This window comes from Podarcis filfolensis, assembly GCF_964270895.1.
Source record: "Podarcis filfolensis genome assembly, chromosome: 7".
In the NCBI taxonomy this organism is placed as follows: domain Eukaryota; kingdom Metazoa; phylum Chordata; class Lepidosauria; order Squamata; family Lacertidae; genus Podarcis; species Podarcis filfolensis.
Window position 1 is genome coordinate 12,841,241 of NC_139603.1, and position 20,840 is coordinate 12,862,080.

The window sequence follows — 20,840 nt, forward strand, 5'->3', positions numbered from 1 at the left end:
ACCTTGCGCTGATCCCCCTCTTTTTACGTGGGCTTCCAGATGTCAGAAAGAACTCAGCACACACACACACAAAACACACCTGTTTTTCCCTCTCCCACCCCAAACAAAGCAATCTGATGAAACCTGCTTTTAAAACCTCAAGCAAGAGCCACAGATGGCATTAAACTCACAGCAAAATTGGGACGGCAACCTGATTTCTGGACGAATTCAAAGGGTGGGGTTTGTAAACGGAGGACAGGAAGGTCACTCCCTTTTCCATTTGTCATTAAAAACAAAAAAACAAATTTCCTTCCTAAGGGTGAGGCAACTCCACTGCACTAAACACTCTTTTCCCCAGATGTGCATTAAAAACACACACACACAAAAACTGGTGGCAACTCCCTTTGTTGCTCAGCCCAGTCGGCTCCTTCACTTACATTGTGCTTTGCCTATTAAGTCAGCGCTCTGTCCAGTGGCGAACACTAGTGACAGAAGCCACACTAAGGGAACACCCATTTTTTCCAAGCTCTTGCTGCCTGCCTGAATTCAGCCGGCTGTAGCCGGCTCCCTGCTCAGAGAACACACAAATCAGCCCTCTCGTCAGTATAAAAATGCAGCGCTTACCTTTTGTTTAACCATGTGGCTCTTATAAGGTCTGCATGGTCTGTGCTAGTTTCTTAAGATCCACCTCTGCTACGCAAAGCACTGTCTGGAGATGAAATAGTCTGTGTGCATTTTCCTGCTTTATTCACGAGTGAATGCACCACACACACACACACACACACAGGCGTTATGAACCATTCCTACTGCAAAACTTTAACACTGTTTTGCCTCTGTTTGTACCTCTTAGGTTATCATCAGCAACCATAAATGTCTGGAGACCTTTGTCTGCTAGGCACTAGGTCAAGAGTTACAGCTATAATAACAGATCGATAGATAGAAATATAGCTCTCTTCTAAAAATATGTGAATGACCCGCTCCACAGCAAAGAGAGGGAGGAAAGCCACAGCAGCCCTGACTATAAGTGAGAACAGCCACAACTGTCAGCTTTGTAAATTACTTTGTAAATTATCAGCTCCTAATGGTGTTTGAAATTAGCCAGGCGCTTTTTACGCCTGACTATCAGCCACCTGCGACCAAGATGCCCAGGTGCCAGAATGGTGCCTGATGTCTCCAGCATCTGGAGGTGCATGCCTGGGAATCACTGGATCTTGACTGTTTTCACAAACAAGCAACACATCCTGTAGAAGTCTATCAGCTATATTTTATCTGCACGATCAGAATGCATTTCAGGAACCAAAATGCTGCTTCTGTGCGGCCTGAGCGGAAGCCGGGAACAACGTTATACAGTGGTACCTGGGGTTACATACGCTTCAGGTTACAGACTCCGCTAACCCAGAAATAGTACCTCGGGTTAAGAACTTTGCTTCAGGATGAGAACAGAAATCGTGCTCCGGCGGCACGGCGGCAGCAGGAGGCCCCATTAGCTAAAGTGGTGCTTCAGGTTAAGAAGAGTTTCAGGTTAAGAACGGACCTCCGGAACGAATTAAGTACTTCACCTGAGGTGCCACTGTAGTTAATTGTTGCAGCTTGTCTTCATTTATCCCCACCCCACCCCACTACCTTGCTCACAGTTGTGAAGAATATTCCTACGTTTTGAATGGTCTGTGCAGCCATTAAGAGGTAAAGGTAAAGAGACCCCTGACCATTAGGTCCGGTCGTGACCGACTCTGGGGCTGCGGAGCTCATCTCGCTTTATTGCCCGAGGGAGCCGGCGTACAGCTTCCGGGTCATGCAACCAGCATGACTTAGCCACTTCTGGCGAACCACAGCAGCGCACGGAAACGCCGTTTACCTTCCCGCCAGAGCGGTACCTATTTATCTATTTGCACTTTGATGTGCTTTCAAACTGCTAGGTGGGCAGGAGCTGGGACAGAGCAACGGGAGCTCACCCCATGGCGGGGATTCGAACTGCTGATCTTCTGATCTGCAAGCCCAAGAGGCTTAGTGGTTTAGACGGTAGGGGCCAAGCTCACCCCGTCGTGGGGATTCGAACCGCCGACCTTCTGATCAGCAAGTTCTAAGCTCTGTGGGTTTAACCCACAGCACCACCCGTGTCCTACCATTAAGAGGTAGGAATAGACTAATATTTGTGTGGACTCTCCCTGGATCAAGTGACTTTTCTTCCTTAAGTTCTCAAAGTTCTTAACCTAGCTCAAGGTTGTCATCGGAGCTAGCCAGATGTTTAACTCAGAATCGATCGCAGTCAGTCCATCCTTCGACAAATAAGACTTGAAAACAATCTTGCCCAAAAACAGCAACTAGACATTCCGTATTGGTGATTGTGACCTTGTTTTAAGGACCCATGTGCCCTCTAGCTATACACCTGAGTTTCTAACACTGCTTGCTTCCTACTATTCTAATGCTTTGTAACCATATTCCCCTCCCCACCCCCAAGCCTCCCCCTGGCAGCTTCCTTCAGATGCAAATGTTAAACCATAGTTCAGCATTACAAGGATGGAGCCTCCATCCCAGGCACAACTGTTTCCCTCTTCATCTTCTAAACGGGCTCCAGGGAGACCAGAAGCACCTCCTTTAGATTAAGCGCAGTTTGGTGCGCCGCAACCGGTGGGTAATCGTCATGAAAACAAGCCAGTTTCATAAGCGTGTCTCCGCTAACAGCAGTTAAGGTGAACCATGGTTTCTCTGGGTTCGGACAAACTGTGGTTAATCAAAAATGGAGGGAGAAACAGCTGAGCTCCTCCTCACAGCAGCATCGGAGAAGAAAAGGGGAACACGCAAAAGCCAGGAAGGAGGTTAGGTTTGTTCCCACAGAAAGTTCACAGTCTGTTGGGGGCACTGGATTAACATTTAACAGGAAGAAAGACTGCTGAAAACTTCTCTTGGAAAGGGCAGAAAACTTCTTCTGAGCTTGCTTATTACGCCTATCTGAGAAGAGCATCTTTTCACCTTACTTTAAGGGGGGAAATCCATCCCATACCACCTGCCACACAGGAACTTGCATAAGCTTTCTTTCCTGTTAACTGCTAATCCAGGAACTCTCTCTGGGGCTCAAAAGCACCCTGATACTAACTCCTAACCAAGCTAATAATCATTGCTATAGTGCCAAGGTAACATATTTTTCACTTGTACAGCACTGCTGGAAAAAGCTTCTTTTAATCCTTCCTTTTAGGCAATGCAATCTGATCCCAAACCAAGCCAAAATGTTTGTCACATCCTGAAGGAAAAGGGTGCCTTGTTGGGGAGCCCCATACCCAACAAACTCAAATGTTTGCCTATGTTGGTACGTCTCCCAAATGGAATCCATTTAGGACCAATGCAGCAGTGAGTAGCGAGACTTATTCACTCTTGTCTGTGTTTCGATGGGGGACTTTGCTCAGTGGCAGAGCCCGTGAGTTACATGCGGATTCCTGCAACACTGGGGGGATTGGACTAGATGACCCCCAGGGTCCGTTCCAACTCTTGTTGTTGTTTAGTCGTTTAGTCGTGTCCGACTCTTCATGACCCCATGGACCAGAGCACGCCAGGCACTCCTGTCTTCCACTGCCTCCCGCAGTTTGGTCAAACTCATGCTGGTAGCTTTGAGAACACTATCCAACCATCTCATCCTCTGTCGTCCTCTTCTCCTTGTGCCCTCCATCTTTCCCAACATCAGGGTCTTTTCCAGGGAGTCTTCTCTTCTCATGAGGTGGCCAAAGTATTGGAGCCTCAGCTTCAGGACCTGTCCTTCCAGTGAGCACTCAGGGCTGATTTCCTTCAGAATGGATAGGTCGGATCTTCTTGCAGTCCACGGGACTCTCAAGAGTCTCCTCCAGCATCATAATTCAAAAGCATCAATTCTTCGGCAATCAGCCTTCTTTACGGTCCAGCTCTCACTTCCATACATCACTACTGGGAAAACCATAGCTTTTACTATACAGACCTTTGTTGGCAAGGTGATGTCTCTGCTTTTTAAGATGCTGACCATTAAGTTGTCATAAATGGATGCATCTCTCATCCATACTGGAAGCTGTTGGCAATTGTACTACAGTGAAAATGGAGACCAGACCTATTATAAGGGGCTACTGTTTCTGTTTTTAAAAAAGACTAGAGTACAACTTTGATCATAAACAATGGAAGCAGATGTCTAATTCCAAAAGTATACAAACACCTGGAAACTGTTGAACCACTGTACTTCTATCCACAAGAAAAAGAGAGTGGATTGTGGACCTAACTCAAAAGAGGTAACAGCTAACATCACGAAGCAACAAGTAAACTGCACGGTGATGCTATAGGACTGTGGCAAGGCAAGAAGTTTTGACAGCTATGCCTGCTAACAATGTGCCATCGGAATGACTATAGCCAGGCTGAACTGCCAGGTCATATGGAAAGGAAAACTACCTAGCTACCTAAATGTCCAACAATCGTAGAGGAGGAAAAGGAAAGCAGCAATCAAGACATTGGGGACATGGTCCAGAACCAAACATAAGCTATGTGTCAATACTACTGCTAATGTCTGGGGCACTGTATACGATGGCTGCTTTAACCTGACCTCTGGCCTTCCTTTTTGTCAATGGAAAAAGACAATAGAAAAGTTAAGGACGCTGTGTAAGATCAGATGCCATTAATCCACGACAACACAAAATTGCAGAGCCAATTCACTATAGCAAAATATGTACGCTACCGTCAAGTGTAATACAGTGGTACCTCGGATTACAAACACTTTGGGTTACCAACTCCGCTAACCCAGAAGTAGTACCTCAGGTTAAGAACACTTAACCCCAGGAGGAGAACAGAAATCGTGTGGCAGCGAGAGGCCCCCATTAGAGAAAGCGCGGCTCAGGTTAAGAACGGTTTCAGGTTAAGAACGGACCTCCGGAACGAACTAAGCTCGTAACCCGAGGTACCACTGTAATAGCACAAAGAGAAGCAAAATTCACACCTCTTGCCCCCCCAACTTCGGAACAGAAAGGAAGCAGGTTAAATCACCACTCAAAGGACCCCCAAATATGCCTTCCATATGAGAGAAAAGAGACGAGCGCTCACTAAAAAGGCCTGGTGGTCCCATTGAACTTCAAATCCCGATGCAAAGTACTAGCCAATGCCCCCAAATTCATTTGCTGTGTCTGTACAGATGCATACAGCTTCGTAATCACAACACAACAGTAAACAACATTAAAAACCAACAGGTTGAGATCACCAATATGAGCCTGTGGCTTTGCAGCAAGGGGTGGGGCAAACTGAAAGTATAAAGTTCGAAGTACACTTTCCAAAGCAGGATACAACAGTTGCACACACATCACTTACCAAACTCCTCACCTTCTACCAGGTAAACAAATGCTTGCAAACCGTGCTGCTGGGCTGCACCGATAGTCAGCATAAAGAGAAAGCCTTGCCCTGTATCAAACAATGGGCAGGGCCTGTAAGCAGCTGCTGCTTGCTAAGCATCTAACAGGAGCAGCTGAATTATCATTAAAACACGTTTGAATCCTCCACCTGAGCTTGCTTTTCAAGCAATCACTTTGGAGACTATCAGGAAAGCCCTGAGGTTACTCCAATCATGGTAACATTTGACCACAAGCATGGAAGCCTAGATCTGTTTTGTGTGTGTTTATTTTTAATGTTAGAAGTCGCCACCTACAAGTGTGTGGTATATCTTCCAAGTTGATTCCTTCTTCTAGACAAGGAAATAGTTTTAATTCCTCCTAACCTGCAGTGGCATGTTTTGTTTTGCTTTTTAGCACACATCTCTGAATATTCACCATGCTGGTTACAGCTAATGGGAGTTGGAGTCCAACAATGCTTGGCCTAGATACAGATGCATAAAGGAAGTTGGGAAAGGAAGGGGGGGAATCTGTCTGAAGATCTATGTTCACTTGAAAATATTTGCATAATGAGACAGTAAAGAAGAGCGGAGAGCTGCTAAAGATCAGTCGATAGGCTGGAACACACACATGAAAAAGACGAGGACCTGACTGTGAAAGCCGCAGAAATTTCGCACAGCGTCTGAAGCCAGTAATATTTAGCACAGGAATCCCGACTGCAGTTTTTCATGTTATAATATGTATTAAGGCCGGGACTCAAAATGAAAAGATTAAAAAGTAAATCGCATTAATGCAGCCTAGTGGCAAAGTCAATATTTTTATTCAGCATTTTCATCTTCCAAGAGTCTCCTTGGCCGGGAATTTTCCGGCATAAGTGGCCACTCCAACAAAGATCACATTTGTATTACTCTTTCTCAGACCTATGCTTTTAATATCCATAGAAGGTTATCAGATGGCAAAGATGAAGCACATATCATGCCAACCCCCAAAAAAGCCATTTATAGGCTTGATTACTTCCTAGCTCTTTTCTGCCTGCAATATCAGATTATTAAACCTGTAGCCATTTCCATCACACGACCAGAGTCCCGTTATTATTATTTTTTCAAGAGACTCTACAGTGTTACATCTGGAAACAGAAATGGAAAATGAGGTCACATACCAGGCATTTTCTCGCGTAACTTTCCTTCTCAGATGCCTTTCGAAAGGATCAACAAAAAGGTTACCAGGAAACAGTGTCAAGTAAGAATGCTGCCACCATCTTCTAAAATTAGACGCGCATTGACACCTCTTAGGCCGAACCAAATGCCGTCACCGGGCCAGGGTTCTCTTTTTTCTACGTTTTTAACAACAAAGCATTGTATGGTCTCTACAGTTACACACACAAATACCCTGCACCAAACTGGAAATGATGTAGGCATTTATTCATTTGCTCCCCTCCGTTTGTCAACACTTAAATTGGAAACTCAATGGGGTTTTTGACTTGTGGTACTCAACAAAACGACCTGTACATTGACAGCACTATATTTTAAAAAATGGCTCATCGAAATGAATCACTGTTCAATTAATAATAAGGTTGTTATAATATACAGAGCATGTTCTATACAGCATATAGGAATGAACCATTCCTATTTGGTATATTATAAAATCACCTGCAGAAAATCACCAAGACAATGGATCCTAGGCTGCAACTGAAGAAATGATGAAACACTAAATACATTTATAGGTTCAGCAAGCTACATGACTATTAACCAACAAACCAGCCTGCCATTCTTAGAGTATCACCAAGCCTCCATTTTCTTTGGCTTCCATTTGGTAAAAAAAGAGAATCACATATTTCTAAGAGAGAGGAAATTATACCAAGCCCTTTAATGCTTATTAGCATTCACACACACACACAAAGCTAAACGCAAAAGCTGAGTACAGGGCTAAATCTCAAGCATAATCAAAGCAACAACTTTAAAAACGGGGTTTTTAATTTTTTAAAAAAATCAATATACTTGCTTATAGACCCTGAAGGTCACTGCTAAAACAAAACAGTCCCTTCTTAAAAAGGGAAGACAAGGGCAGCTTCAGGTTCTAGGAATTCACTGCTTCAATGCAAGCACAAACTAGGTCAGCGCCAAACGTCTGGCTAGCCAAAGCCAATTCTTGCTGAACTTAAATTACCTCCCCTCCTTTCTGTCTTGCTCTCTTCCTGAAACAGCAGATCTTGAAGATACAGTATTTCTTCCACCATGGCTGTGTGTTAAAGATCGGGGTCTTCACGAAACCCATAGCCCGGCGCACGACGTCTGCTTCGACATCTTCCTCCCAGACCCTGTGAGGACGTCAGCTTGCTCAACAGTTGCTTTGACTGGATTTGCTACCAAATAGGCTTTGGCAATGATTGCTTTTAATCCCCTGGTAATACCAAGCTGCAACTGTTCACAGCTAACGACAGGACATGGCCAGTACTGCTATAGGGAAAGGTCCCAGACCGGGGTAGTGAAAGGGCTGCAAACAAATCTTTGTAGAAAGAGGGGTTGCTGACAGGAGCACTGAATTGCAGGAATTAAGAATGCTAGAAAGAAACTCGCTTAGGTTTAATTTGTGTGCGCTGAACTTAAAGAGGGCTATGCATGCAAACATTTTACACACTGGTTGGTCTGCTGTTAGTGCTTTGCCTTAAGCTAAAACTTTCGGTTATCATTAATATTACTGCTTTGGAAAGGAGTGCTGGTCAGTGTTTATCTGCCCGTGGTATGCCAACAGTACGTGCTTTATTCAGCGCTACACAAACACGCGGTTAGAAACTTAAGACATAAAAACTAATCGCCAAATGACACCTTAAACCTGGGCTGCAGTCGCCACAATGGCAAGTCTAGACCAGGGGTCAGCAAACTTTTTCAGCAGGGGGCCGGTCCACAGTCCCTCAGACCTTGTGGTGGGTCGGACTATATTTTGGAAAAAATAATGAACGAATTCCTATGCCCCACAAATAACCCAGAGGTGCATTTTAAATAAAAGCACACATTCTACTCATGTAAAAACATGCTGATTCCCAGACCGTCCACAGGCCGGTTTTAGAAGGCGATTGGGCCAGATCCGGCCCCCGGGCCTTAGTTTGCCTACCAATCGTCTAGACACTGTTCCCCTTTCCCTGATATTATAATTATTATTATTATTATTATTATTATTATTATTATTATTATTACTATTATTATTAAAATTTCCATGTTTATACCACTTTATATTTTAAAGAACAAATCCCAAAGCAGTTTGCAACACATAAAGAAAAAAAAATCAAACAAAACAATCCAGAATAAAACTAATTCAAGGAAAATATTTCAGATCCTTCTCTAAGTGACATTTTGCTTTCCCTAGTCACCAAACTGGTATTCAGAGATCTCCATGTGGTCTCAGTTGGACCCGCATTAGTTGCAATTTTAGTGTATCTTTCATCTTTGTTGGAAGCTGCCCAGAGTGGCTGGGGAAACCCAGCCAGATGGGCAGGGTACAAATTTATTATTATTATTATTATTATTATTATTATTATTATTATTATTAATGTTTTCCCCACATGCAGCTTCATGTTATGCAAAACAGCTTCTAAAAGCTGACGTTGGAGAGATTTACAGTAGACTTTGCTATAAGGTACTTGCAGGAAATTTACAGACTCCCCCTGCTAGTAAGGCCTGGGCGCCAGGCAGTTACCAATTTCAGGACAATTTGGATCTTAAACTATACAATCCTTAAAACGCTACGGAAAGCAGGAAGGTTCAGACTGGTTGGACCTGTACTATAAAAAAAAAACAACCACACACACATTGGTTTAAGCAGCTCGTTTTAAAACAAAGCCTGGACAGGGGAGAAAGTTAAACATTTTGTACTAAGTCATTTTTACTGAAGGAATGAGAGAAGGCAAGTAGCAAAACCACCAAGATTAGCTTATAGACTTCCTCCGCTCATTATCTGAGCAGAGTCCCAACTGCCCCAAGAAGGCAAAATAAAAATTATAATAATTCTAACAGTTTTATTATTTATACCCCACCTGCCTGGTAAGCGGGTAGGGGGACTAGGTGAGAGTTATTAGCAAACCCCTGTTCCTCTCACAAAGTTACAGCTCCCAGAGTGGTGTAACAATAAATCCCTCTGGGAAATCTGGGAATTTTAGTTCTGTGAGGGGAACTAACAACCCTAAGCGCCCTTAACAAACTACAGTTCCCAGGGTACTCGGCGGCTGGGGGGGGAGCCGCAACCATTTAAAGTGGTACGATGCTGTTTTAAATGCTTCGTGCAGATGGAGCCCAAATGCAGAAAGCACTTAATCCTATAGCTGTTTCCCACAGCTAGCGTCTTATTAAGACTTTAAGAGGCTCTGTCCAACACAAACGGCGCAGCATGCAGACTGCCTGGGTCACAGGAGGATATTCCACCGGTACAGAAGCAAGGGGCCCAGCACCCACAGCAAGCAACATTTAAATAGGGTGGCAGCTTCATGGAACACTTTTGCGGGTGCTTTACTTTCTTGGGCTCCATGATCACTGCAGATGGTGACAGCAGCCACGAAATTAAAAGATGCCTGCTTCTTGGGAGAAAAGCAATGACAAACCTCGACAACATCTTAAAAAGCAGAGACATACCTTGCCAACAAAGGTCCGTATAGTTAAAGCTATGGTTTTCCCAGTAGTGATGTATGGAAGTGAGAGCTGGACCATAAAGAAGGCTGATCGCAGAAGAATTGATGCTTTTGAATTATGGTGCTGGAGGAGACTCTTGAGAGTCCCATGGACTGCAAGAAGATCAAACCTATCCATTCTGAAGGAAATCAGCCCTGAGTGCTCACTGGAAGGACAGATCCTGAAGCTGAGGCTCCAATACTTTGGCCACCTCATGAGAAGAGAAGACTCCCTGGAAAAGACCCTGATGTTGGGAAAGATGGAGGGCACAAGGAGAAGGGGACGACAGAGGATGAGATGGTTGGACAGTGTTCTCGAAGCTACCAGCATGAGTTTGACCAAACTGCGGGAGGCAGTGGAAGACAGGAGTGCCTGTCGTGCTCTGGTCCATGGGGTCACGAAGAGTCGGACATGACTAAATGACTAAACAACAACAACAACATAACCTCACCACTACTGAATCGGGGGGGGGGGGTTCCTTATGCTCTTACCCAGGGGTCAGCAACCTAAGGGGGGGTTGTTTAACTGGCCCACGAGCTGCCCCCAAACTGAGCCACCCACTTGGTGAGTCCCCACGCACTGAACTAAAATGGCGCAGCACGGCGCAGGAACTCATTTCCGCAGGCACCAGAAATCACGTCTGCGCAGGCGCCGGAAATCAGGGGCACGCGTGCGATCCGGCCCACGGAGGGGTCTGCCCTGGAGTGAACCGGCCCAGACAAGGTAAACCTTACCTAAGGAAAATGCAATGCAAAGCAGTACAACTGACCCAAAGCAATCCTTGCCCATTTTGGCTTCAGGGGAGAGGGAGCCCCACTCCCTATCCCTAGAGGCCTGTTCAGGAAGAGAAGCAGATTCTGCTCACATGGCGTATTATTAAGAGGCAAACGCGGCAGCCAAGCCTTCAGTTCCAGAAGGTTTTGAAGTGAGCATCTCCTTCCAAAAGAGTCGAGAAAAGGATCTGAGTCAGTGCTGAAAATGACTCATCTATGGCGTACAGATTTCTCCGCCTAACTACAGACAGATGAGCTTGACCAGTAAAAAAAAAGCTAATTTTTTTCTGGTAATGATAGATTACAGAGCATGCAAAAGGAAGCAATTGGAGGACGTTTTTGTTATTACACAGAAGCATATTCTCGCCAGATTTCAAAGGCAATTTCTGAAATCTCAGCCAACACCAAGTTAAGGAAATAAAGTCATCAAGTGGCGCTTTTTACTAGAGTATTTGGTATCCGAAAGCATTCATCCCCCCGTTTCTTCCTAGTAAAACATTTGTACTAGAATAGACGTTTTCACCTCCTTTGCAGCAGTGGCTCAGCTTCCTTATTAACTTGAACTTCCAAGCACAGAAATTCAGGTATTTCACCTGAAGCATGGAAGCTAAGGAATGCACACTGCAGATAGTTAACTCTTTATGGTCAAAGATACCACAGTCGTTTCTATAGCTCTGGGTGGCTACATGCACCAACCTAGTGTTGGTGATCCATGCGACGGTCATCTCCAGGCTTGACTACTGTAATTCGCTCTACGCGGGGCTGCCCTTGAAGCTGACCCAGAAACTCCAGAGGGTGCAGAATGCTGCAGCGAGGCTCCTCACGGGGTCTCTGCCTTGGCAGCATATTCACCCAGTGCTTTTCAAACTGCACTGGCTCCCGGTAGAGTACAGGGTCAGATTTAAGGTGCTGCTTTTGACCTTTAAAGCCCTTCACGGCCTAGGACCCTCGTACCTACGGGACCGCCTCTCCTGGTATGCCCCACGGAGAGCCTCAAGGTCCATAAATAACAACACCCTTGTGGTCCCAGACCCTAAGGAAGTTAGATTGGCCTCAACCAGAGCCAGGGCCTTTTCAACTCTGGCTCCGGCCTGGTGGAACGCTCTGCCTCATGAGACCAGGGCCCTGCAGGATCTGATTTCTTTCCGCAGGGCCTGTAAGACAGAGTTGTTCCGCCTGGCCTTTGGCTTGGAGCCAATTTGATTCCCTCCCTCCCTCTCTTTCTTTTTTCCTTTCCTTCTCCTCCTGCGATGAGGCTACATTTTAATATTTTAATGTTTCAATATTTTAATGTTGTATTTTAATTTTGTTTTTAAGTTGTAATCATTCAACTTGTTTTTATTATTGCTTGTAAGCCGCTCTGAGCCCGGCCTTGGCTGGGGAGGGCGGGGTATAAATAAAAATTATTATTATTATTATTATTATTATTATTATTATTATTATTATTAGTGTCCTGGCAGCTATTTCCAGTTCTGGGCCCTATGGAGAAGTTGCAGCAACAGGGGACAACTCCACCTCCACCAGTTTAAGTTTTTGTAAAATATGCAGCGACTTATATGTGAAATGAACCATGGAAAGAGAAGAAGGGAAGTCGTTGATATCTTAAGGATGAAAAAAGAGTATTTTAAATTGTAAAACAGAAAACTTAATAACAAATTATAAAAAAGAAACATTGCCCACCACTGAAAAACTGCAATGCAAATATGGCAGGAAGAACTTCGTGTGCTCATCCTCACCGAGAGGCCTAAGCCTGGCCAATTTGCCACATGATATGCGTCTGAATTACCCAGAATCCCCTGCAATGCTTGAGGGGTCCTTAGCTATAGAAAGTTTGAAAACCAGGTGCATTTGTTGTAGCATCATAAAGACATCACAAACAGGTTCAAAGCAGTGCTTCTGCTACGGTTGTGGAACTGGCGTCATCATGAAGCCAGTTTGCGTGTCATAACATTGTTTTATTTGACCAGGAAGCACTGACTAAGTGACCTGTTTCTCATAAGAAAGCCTATGTATGTGTTTGTGGTTGGGAGGGGGGTGGAGAATCGAAGCCCGGTGAGGCAAGTAATATTCAAATTTCAAAAACAAAGCACCAAACCCCAGCATTTGTCATCTGTCTGGAGAACGTGCACTGACAGGCTGGTGTGGTGGTGAGGGAAGCAAATATAATGCCAAGAAAGGGGACCAAATCAATTTGCCCCAAAGAACGTCCTCTCTAATGCCCCAGCCAGCTGTGTCTCCCCAAATCATGGGATGTGGAGGAAATCCTGCTCTGCAGATTTTAAAAAGTAGGCAGGCCTATAGGGGGGAGCTGGTCCTTTAGCTACCTTGGGCTCAAAGCATTTTAGGTCTTTAATGAATTGTGTCCAGAAACCTACTAGAAGCCAGTGCAGCTGTTATAAAATGGACATGACCTTCTCCCAAGAGTGTACCCAACAAGGCTTTCTCTCTCAGTTTCAGAAAAGCTGCTGATATTCTGAATCAGTTCTGGGAAGCAAAAATAGACTGGTCGAAGACTAACGAAACGAAGCCTAATCAGGAAGAACAAAGGATATCAACTGATCTGGGAGCAGAGGTCCAGCCTGTCTTGTATGCCACTGTGTTCCCCTCGAAATTAAACATTTCTGGTCTGGGAGTGCTCTTGGATACTCCAGTAGAAGTTATGGCCAAGGATGCTGAGGTCCAGCATCTAAATAAACCCACTCCTAAGAAGATCAGACTGGGCCACAGTGAGACATGCCTTTGGTTATCTCTAAATTAAATAACTGAAATGTGCTCTGTGTTGAAGAATATTTGAAATGTGGTGGTGTGACAACCTCGCTCAACCGAAGGTCTAAACACTTCAGGTCCAGAATACGTACCTAAAAGACTATCTCTTCCCATGGAAGCCTTCTTGCTCCTGCAGTTAGCCTTTCCCAGAGCTAACGGCAGTCCAGCAGCAGTATGCTACCAAAAACAATTAAATTGTTTTTCTTCTCTAACATGTTCTCTAAGCTAGTTTACTCAATCACAGAAACAAAATCCCAGTTCCTAAGTAACTGGCACATTATACAGAATCTCTCTAAATACAGATATTATAGTGCCACCTGTTAAGAGCTGAGTAGCCACTTTCAGATTATTAGACTCACTCCTATCTTTTATGTATCCATGCAAAGCAGGAAACTGTTCTAATGGAATAGGATAACCAGCTGTTTCTTTTGAGGGGGGGTCTCTCTTTTCTGGTGCTGCTGTCAATAGTGAATTTTGAGAGATCATGCAGCATTTTTGAAAACGTGAAGAATTTGGTAGAGGCAAAGAAGGACCTCTAGGCATTAGCATTTTCATGATGTGATCAAGATGAAATGGTCCTGGCAGAGCAAAAGCCACATGACAGGTCAGGATAGCTCAGTTGGTTCGAGCATGGTGCTGATAATGCCAAGGTTGCAGGTTCGAACCCTGTGTGGGACAGCTGCATATCCCTGCACTGCAGGGGGGGTTAGTCTAGAGGGTTTCATCCAACTCTACAATTCTATGTTTCTATGATTCTGAAGTAGAGGGCCTCACTGTCTTGGCTCTCTGTTTAATGAAGCCAGGTGAGATGGCTGACAGCAGTTATCTTTCCACAAGGGCCGACATTGATGCCAAAATCCAGCATCGTCTGAGCTCTGCAACTGCAGCTTTCTCCAGATTGAAGTGCAGAGCGCTTGAGGACTGGGACGCTCGCAGGGAAACCAGAATGCCCTGTTTACAAAGCTATTGTATTATCAACCTTACTGTATGCTTGTGAAACATGGACCACTTATAAAAGCCATCTCCAACTCCTCAAAAGATTCCATCACTTGGGAAGACAGGCAAACTAATGCCAGTGTACTGGAAGAAGCAAAGATCACCAGTGCCGAAGCAATGCTTATTCTACATCAACTTCGTTGGACTGGTCATGTTGTGCGGACACCTGATTATCGTCTTCCAAAGCAACTACTCTATTCCGAGCTTAAAAATGGAAAACGTAATGCTGGTGGTCAGCAAAAGAGGTTTAAAGACTCACTCAAGGCAAATCTTTAAAATGTAGTATGAACGCCGACAACTGGGAAACACTTGCCTGCGAGCGCTCCAGTTGGAGAACAGCCTTTACGAAAGGTGTTATGGGCTTTGAAGACACTCAAACTCAGGACGAAAGAGAGAAACGTGCTAAGAGGAAGGCACGCTTGGCAAACCCTCACCTTGATCAACTCCTGCCCAGAGAAACCTACGTCCCCACTCTGGAAGGACGTGTGGATCCAGAATTGACCTCCACAGTCACTTACGGACTCACTGTTAAGACCGTGTTCATGGAAGACAATGTTACTCGGCTACAAGCGATTGCCAAAGAAAGAAAGAAGAAGGGGGGTACTAAATCTGGAGGGGAACATGTCGTGCCCCATCTGGTATTTTGTCCACCTTTGGTCCACTTTCATCTGTGACTCCTAGAAGCTGTCAGCATGTGACAGCGGCCACAGTGCAGGAATGGCTTCAACCGAGCAGCTAAACCAGGACAGGGTAGCCAAGTTAGGGACTTGCTCTGCATACAAAGACAGGCCCTGGTGGATTGAGCGGACAAGACCATTTGTGGGTCACTAAGGCAGTTTCTGCACATGCTGTATAGAGCAGTAAGGGGCAGCAACGTGGGAATGCAGCCCATCCAAGAGAAGGAAAACTCTGACCCTAAACCTCTGTTGCTTTGCAAGGGATATGTTTGGGAGAAGGAAAGGAGAAGAAGTAAACCCTACAGAAATCCAAAGTGGAATATCTAAGACGGTTGGAAGGCACCTTGTATGTCTCCTTCCGCCAACTCCTGCAGCCAAGCTGGCACCAAACGTATTGCTCTGCTTTCCTTTGGACCAATCAGCGAGGCTTGGAACGGGGTCTTGTCATCTGGGCAGCCCAGGACCTCCAGACACAGTGCCTAGGCTTGTGCCTCAGGGAGGGTCACTCTGCCAACACAATTGTTGACTTCAGCCTGAAATCTTGTGCTGAAGGGCGGTACAATCAATCCATCAATCAGGATTTGGAACCAGCTTCAAACCTTGATTCCATAATGTCAAAGGCAACCTAACACTGTACAACAGTTGAATGGAGGGGAGAGTTGGAGGAAGCAGTTTTGAAGTCAATCTATGTTACATATAAGATGGATTCACTTTCCTCGAACAAAATTCTTACATATGCTCAACTCAGAAATTTTAAATGGGAGTAATTATTCAGTGCACACCCCTCAGGCATTTTTTTCCTGTAAGGCAAGGTGCTATGCTGGCAACTGGGATGTGGGGAAGTATTGTTTTTAGTGTGTTTACAATCAATTGAGCCAGTGAATTGCAGTGCAATTACGAATCGGGGGCAATTACTAATGCAAAGCCTTAGAAAATGCCAAGCTATGCAATTTTCTTGCTACTAGGAGTCTGGTGTGCAAAAGCCAGCACAGCAGCGTCAAGTGAAAATGCAATGTTTCCTGTTGAAGAAAAAATTGCCACCTTTCATTGATCAGCAGCCTTGATTGGCTTAGAATATTATAGAGACCTCCTGATTTGGAACAGGTTAACTCATTCCTCTCACCTTTAGCTACACCCAAATTGTTTTTCAGATTGCTTTTGATTTTGGAATAGCTTCTCAGAAGGAGTGCCATCGGTCAAAATGATGCAAGTATCCTGTTCTCTCCCCCACCCCTTTTTAGTTCCCGACTGCTGTTAAGTAATGTAGGACTACCTTAGGTATGCTTACCGAGAAGGAAGCATCATTGAGTTCAGTGGGACTTACCCCCAAGTAAGTGCATCTAGGATTGCAGCCAAAGACCTTTGGCAATGGGCAAAAGATACTCAACACACAATTAAGCGGCTGACAACCCATCCAGCTTCCTTGGTTACACCAAGATATTTCAGGAATGCATTAGGGTGCCAACTGCTTGTGTATCACAAACCTAGGAGCACAGAAAAGGTGAATCCAGATAACTCGAAGGCTAACAATAAAACGTGGGAAATGAGATGTTTAGAAAATGCTTCAGGGTTGAAGAAGCACATTGCCTAGCAGGTTTTGTTTGTTTGTTTGTTTGTTTGTTTGTTTTGGGGTTTTAAAATAAAAAATAAAGGTAAAGGACCTCCAGTCAAAGGCGACTACGGGGTTGCGGTGTTCATCTCGCTTTCAGGCCAAGGGAGCTGGCGTTTGTCCACAGACAGCTTTCCGGGTCATGTGGCCAGCATGACTAAACTGCTTCTGGCGCAATGAGATACCGTGACAGAAACAAGACTGCAACGAAATGCCTTTTACTTTCCCTCCAGGGCGGTATCTATATATCTACTTGCTCTGGCGTGCTTTCAAACTGCTAGGTTGGCAGGAGATGGAGCAGAGCAACAGGAGCTCACCCCATCATGGGGATTCGAACCGCCAACCTTCCGACCAGCAAGCCCAAGAGGCTCAGTGGTTTAAACCACAGTGCCACCCGCGTCCTTCTGCTGCCAAGCATGCAGCTTTAAGCATCAGCAGTATGCATTTAATATATTTTAAACTCCTTAGAGGTTGTCTTACCATCAAGTGGTATATATAAAAGTTGTTTAAAAAAATAAAAATAATTCAAGTCTCATTGCTGCTAACAGGAGCTTGACTTCACCGGGATCAGGGCCCAAGAATATTACTACCATTTATATCATCATCATTATATTAAATGAGATATTATTCTTTATTAAATGATATTTTCATCCACAGATCTCAGCATAAAAATACAAGATGAATTAATACAAGTTCTTCCAAAGAAATTAAACCCAAGTACATGGCAACACTGATTACAAACCAGACACCAACCCATTAGTGTCCATAATACCCAACAAAGAGATACTGAAGGTATTAGTTGTGCAATTCATAAAATTGCATCACTTTTATACCTACAATTTAACATTTACCCATCTTAACCTAGTTTTTGTTGCATTCGTACACAAACACACAGAGAACCTTTACTATGAAGAGGGGAGGAAACCCTCCAAGTCAGTGGGTCTATCTCCTCAGAGATAACACAAGCTGGGTGTAGACTAGGAACACGAGAGACACGGGTTCAAATCCCAACATGGTCATGAAGCTCACTGGGATGACCTTGGGCCAATCGCTGTCTCTCAGCCCAACCGACCTCACACGGCTGTTGTGAAGAAAACATGGGGAGGGAGACACCCTACACACCACTTTGAACTTCCTGGAGGAAATAACGAGATAATGTAACAGTGAAAATAATAACAATACGCATCAGCCCTGCTCCCCGCCCTCAATTGTTTTTTGCCTGCCAGGAATGCATCCCTGAACCGCGAACATGTTTCTAGCTTGCCTGGATAAGGGCAAGGAGAGATGTGTCTCTCTGTAGAAATATCTGACTCCCGCATAGCTGGAAAGTCACCTAAAGGAGGAGTTGCATCTGTTGATCAACCCATTGTTTGCCTCTGGCCACAATGCGCCACAGAAATGGGCACATGAAGAAACATGGCCCTCAAATCAAAAAGGTTCCCATCCCTCGTAGAGCTCGATTTGTCTCATTGCCTCACGGGAGGCGTTTTCACGAAAGAAGTCTGAGACTCAAGATCTCCCCTTGGACGCAAGGCCTGCTGTCCTCCAAAAAGTTTCAGAACCCACCAACTTCACTGAACGCCACCAACGGACAATGGAATCTAAACATGCATACACAAGCACACTTCCTTTCATTGTTATTATCAAAATCTACCCTTTTCAGAGCAATGCTACGCCGAAAGTTTCATATTTCCGTTTTCCTTACGGCTGTTCGTCAAATTGTGCCGCCTCGCTGGAGATACTCAAACATACCCAGCATTGATTATTTCACTAAATGCCAAACAGACAATGCTTCTTTATGGGGAACAGCAGAAGCAAGGCAAATAAGCAATTATTGATTCAGAGGATTTTGCGAAAAGAAAGATTCTTTCACCAACTCAAAACAGGGAGAGTTTTGAGCATGGGTTTGATTTTTGTTTTTTAATCTCAGGCACAAAGACTTTCTCTAGGTCTTTACAAGCAAAGTTTCAACACAGACCAGATATGGAGAGTTAACAAATGATGATTCACAGCACCAGTCACACTTTACTCATGTATAAAAACGAGCGATTCAGCCATCCAAGGAGCAGCAGATACGGGAGGCAAAAGGTTTGTGTTTTTAAAAACAGACGCCTTATTTAGGAGTGAGCTTCTGATTCAGTACTTCCCTTATGACCCGTGTTTTGGCCGGGTCTCAATACTTCTATTTATCGAACAGCAAGCCCAACGTCATTTGCCTCCACCCACTCCCAAAAACACAAGACTCAGAAGTGAGGCGACATGTCAAAGTGTACGAAGGCGGCCGTTTTGGAGGCAGCAAATGAGCCTTTTCGGAATTCACTTCTGCTTCAAGTTCCAGAGGTCGTAAGGAAAGATTCTGCCTCACGTTTGGTTGAGAAATACAAGTTAAGGGCAAGCTTTCAGTGCAGGGATGCAGCTCCTCCTCCCCACACAAATGGACCGTTGGTGGGTTAGGGCCTTCACTGATATTCTCATCTTATGATTTAAGAACCCAGCTGTGAATTAAAGGAGTAAGCCAGGGTTTTCTGAAAGGTGTCTGGGGTTCCAGATCAGCCATTTCTTCCACCAGGAAGAAGAACTGTCTCTCATGGGTGGTATTCAACCAAGATGTTCCACCAATGCAATATTTCAGCATGCATAATGTATCTCCCTTCCTGCAAGCTCCCTAAATCTACTCCAGAGGGTTGCAGGAACCTCCAGAACAGTGTGTATGTATATGTGTGTGTGTGTATACACACACGCGCGCGCACACACACACACACACACACCGACCGTATTTTTTGCTCTATAAGACTCACTTTTCCCCTCCTAAAAAGGAAGGGGAAATGTGTGTGCGTCTTATGGAGCGAATGCAGGCTGCACAGCTATCCCAGAAGCCAGAACAGCAAGAGGGATTGCTGCTTTCACTGTGCAGCGATCCCTCTTGCTGTTCTGGCTTCTGAGATTCAGAATATTTTTTTTCTTGTTTTCCTCCTCCAAAAACTAGGTGCTTCTTGTGGTCTGGTGCATCTTATAAAGTGAAAAATACGGGTATACACACACACACACACACACACACACACACACACACACACACAGAGGGTTTGAAGTATTACTGTTAGCTTAGTTGCTGCAATGGATTTCTTTATTATTATGTTTCACCGTACAGTGGTACCTCGGGTTAAGAACTTAATTCGTTCTGAAGGTCTGTTCTTAACCTGAAACTGTTCTTAACCTGAAGCACCACTTTAGCTAATGGGGCCTCCTGCTGCCGCCGCGCCGCCGCCACACGATTTCTGTTCTCATCCTGAAGCAAAGTTCTTAACCCGAGGTAATATTTCTGCGTTAGTGGAGTCTGTAACCAAAAGCGTATGTAACCTGAGGTACCACTGCAATTGGGGTTTTTTTACTGCATGACCCACCCTACCCCTCTGTGAGAGGAAGGGTGATATACAGTGGTACCTTGCAAGACGAAATTAATTCGTTCTGCGAGTTTTTTCGTCTTGCGAATTTTTCGTCTTGCGAAGCACGGATTCCCATAGGAATGCATTGAAAATCAAACTTGCAAGACGTTTTCGTCTTGCGAAGCAAGCCTATAGGGAAATTCGTCTTGTGAAGCAACTCAAAAAACGAAAAACTCTTTTGTCTTGCGAGTTTTTCGTCTTACGAGGCATTCGTCTTGCGAGTTACCACTGTAAATAAATAAGTATTTCCACCCTGGAGCACAGTATGGAAAGATTGGGAGTGCTGTTTCTTTGAACCGCAGAAGGAATAAGAGTCTTCTGGAAAATGTTTAAAAGTACTCCCCCCCCCCCAAAAAAAAACCACCCAGAGTCCTTTCTGTTGGGGATAATTCAGACTGAAATCCCCAGGCGCCAAAAAAGGTTGTTTATGCATGCTACTACTGCGGCCTGTGTTTTGTTAGCCCAAAAATGGAAAATGAGAGAAGTCCCAACCAAAGAAGAATGGCAACTTAAGTTGACAGAATATGCACAATTCGCAGACTTAACATATAGAAGAAGAGAACAAGAACAACATACGTTTAGAGAAGATTGGAAAACGTTTATTGAATATATGGG

General features: G+C 44.6%; 1 protein-coding gene across 8 annotated transcripts in view; it reads right to left on the reverse strand.

The window, feature by feature from the left end:
* The window catches only part of TRIO (trio Rho guanine nucleotide exchange factor), a 268,089-nt gene that overhangs the window by 217,981 nt on the left and 29,268 nt on the right, over positions 1-20,840 (reverse strand). Inside the window, exon 1 of one of the 8 annotated variants that reach the window (XM_083624562.1) lies at positions 7,470-7,653. The exons of 6 other annotated variants lie outside the window; for them this stretch is intronic. In XM_083624562.1, the coding sequence (XP_083480688.1) occupies positions 7,470-7,539 (70 nt within the window). In that variant the 5' untranslated portion in view covers positions 7,540-7,653. Of the gene's footprint in view, positions 1-603; positions 623-7,469; positions 7,654-20,840 lie in introns of those variants that run through there. One more of the 8 variants, XM_083624565.1, reaches the window with a different exon arrangement.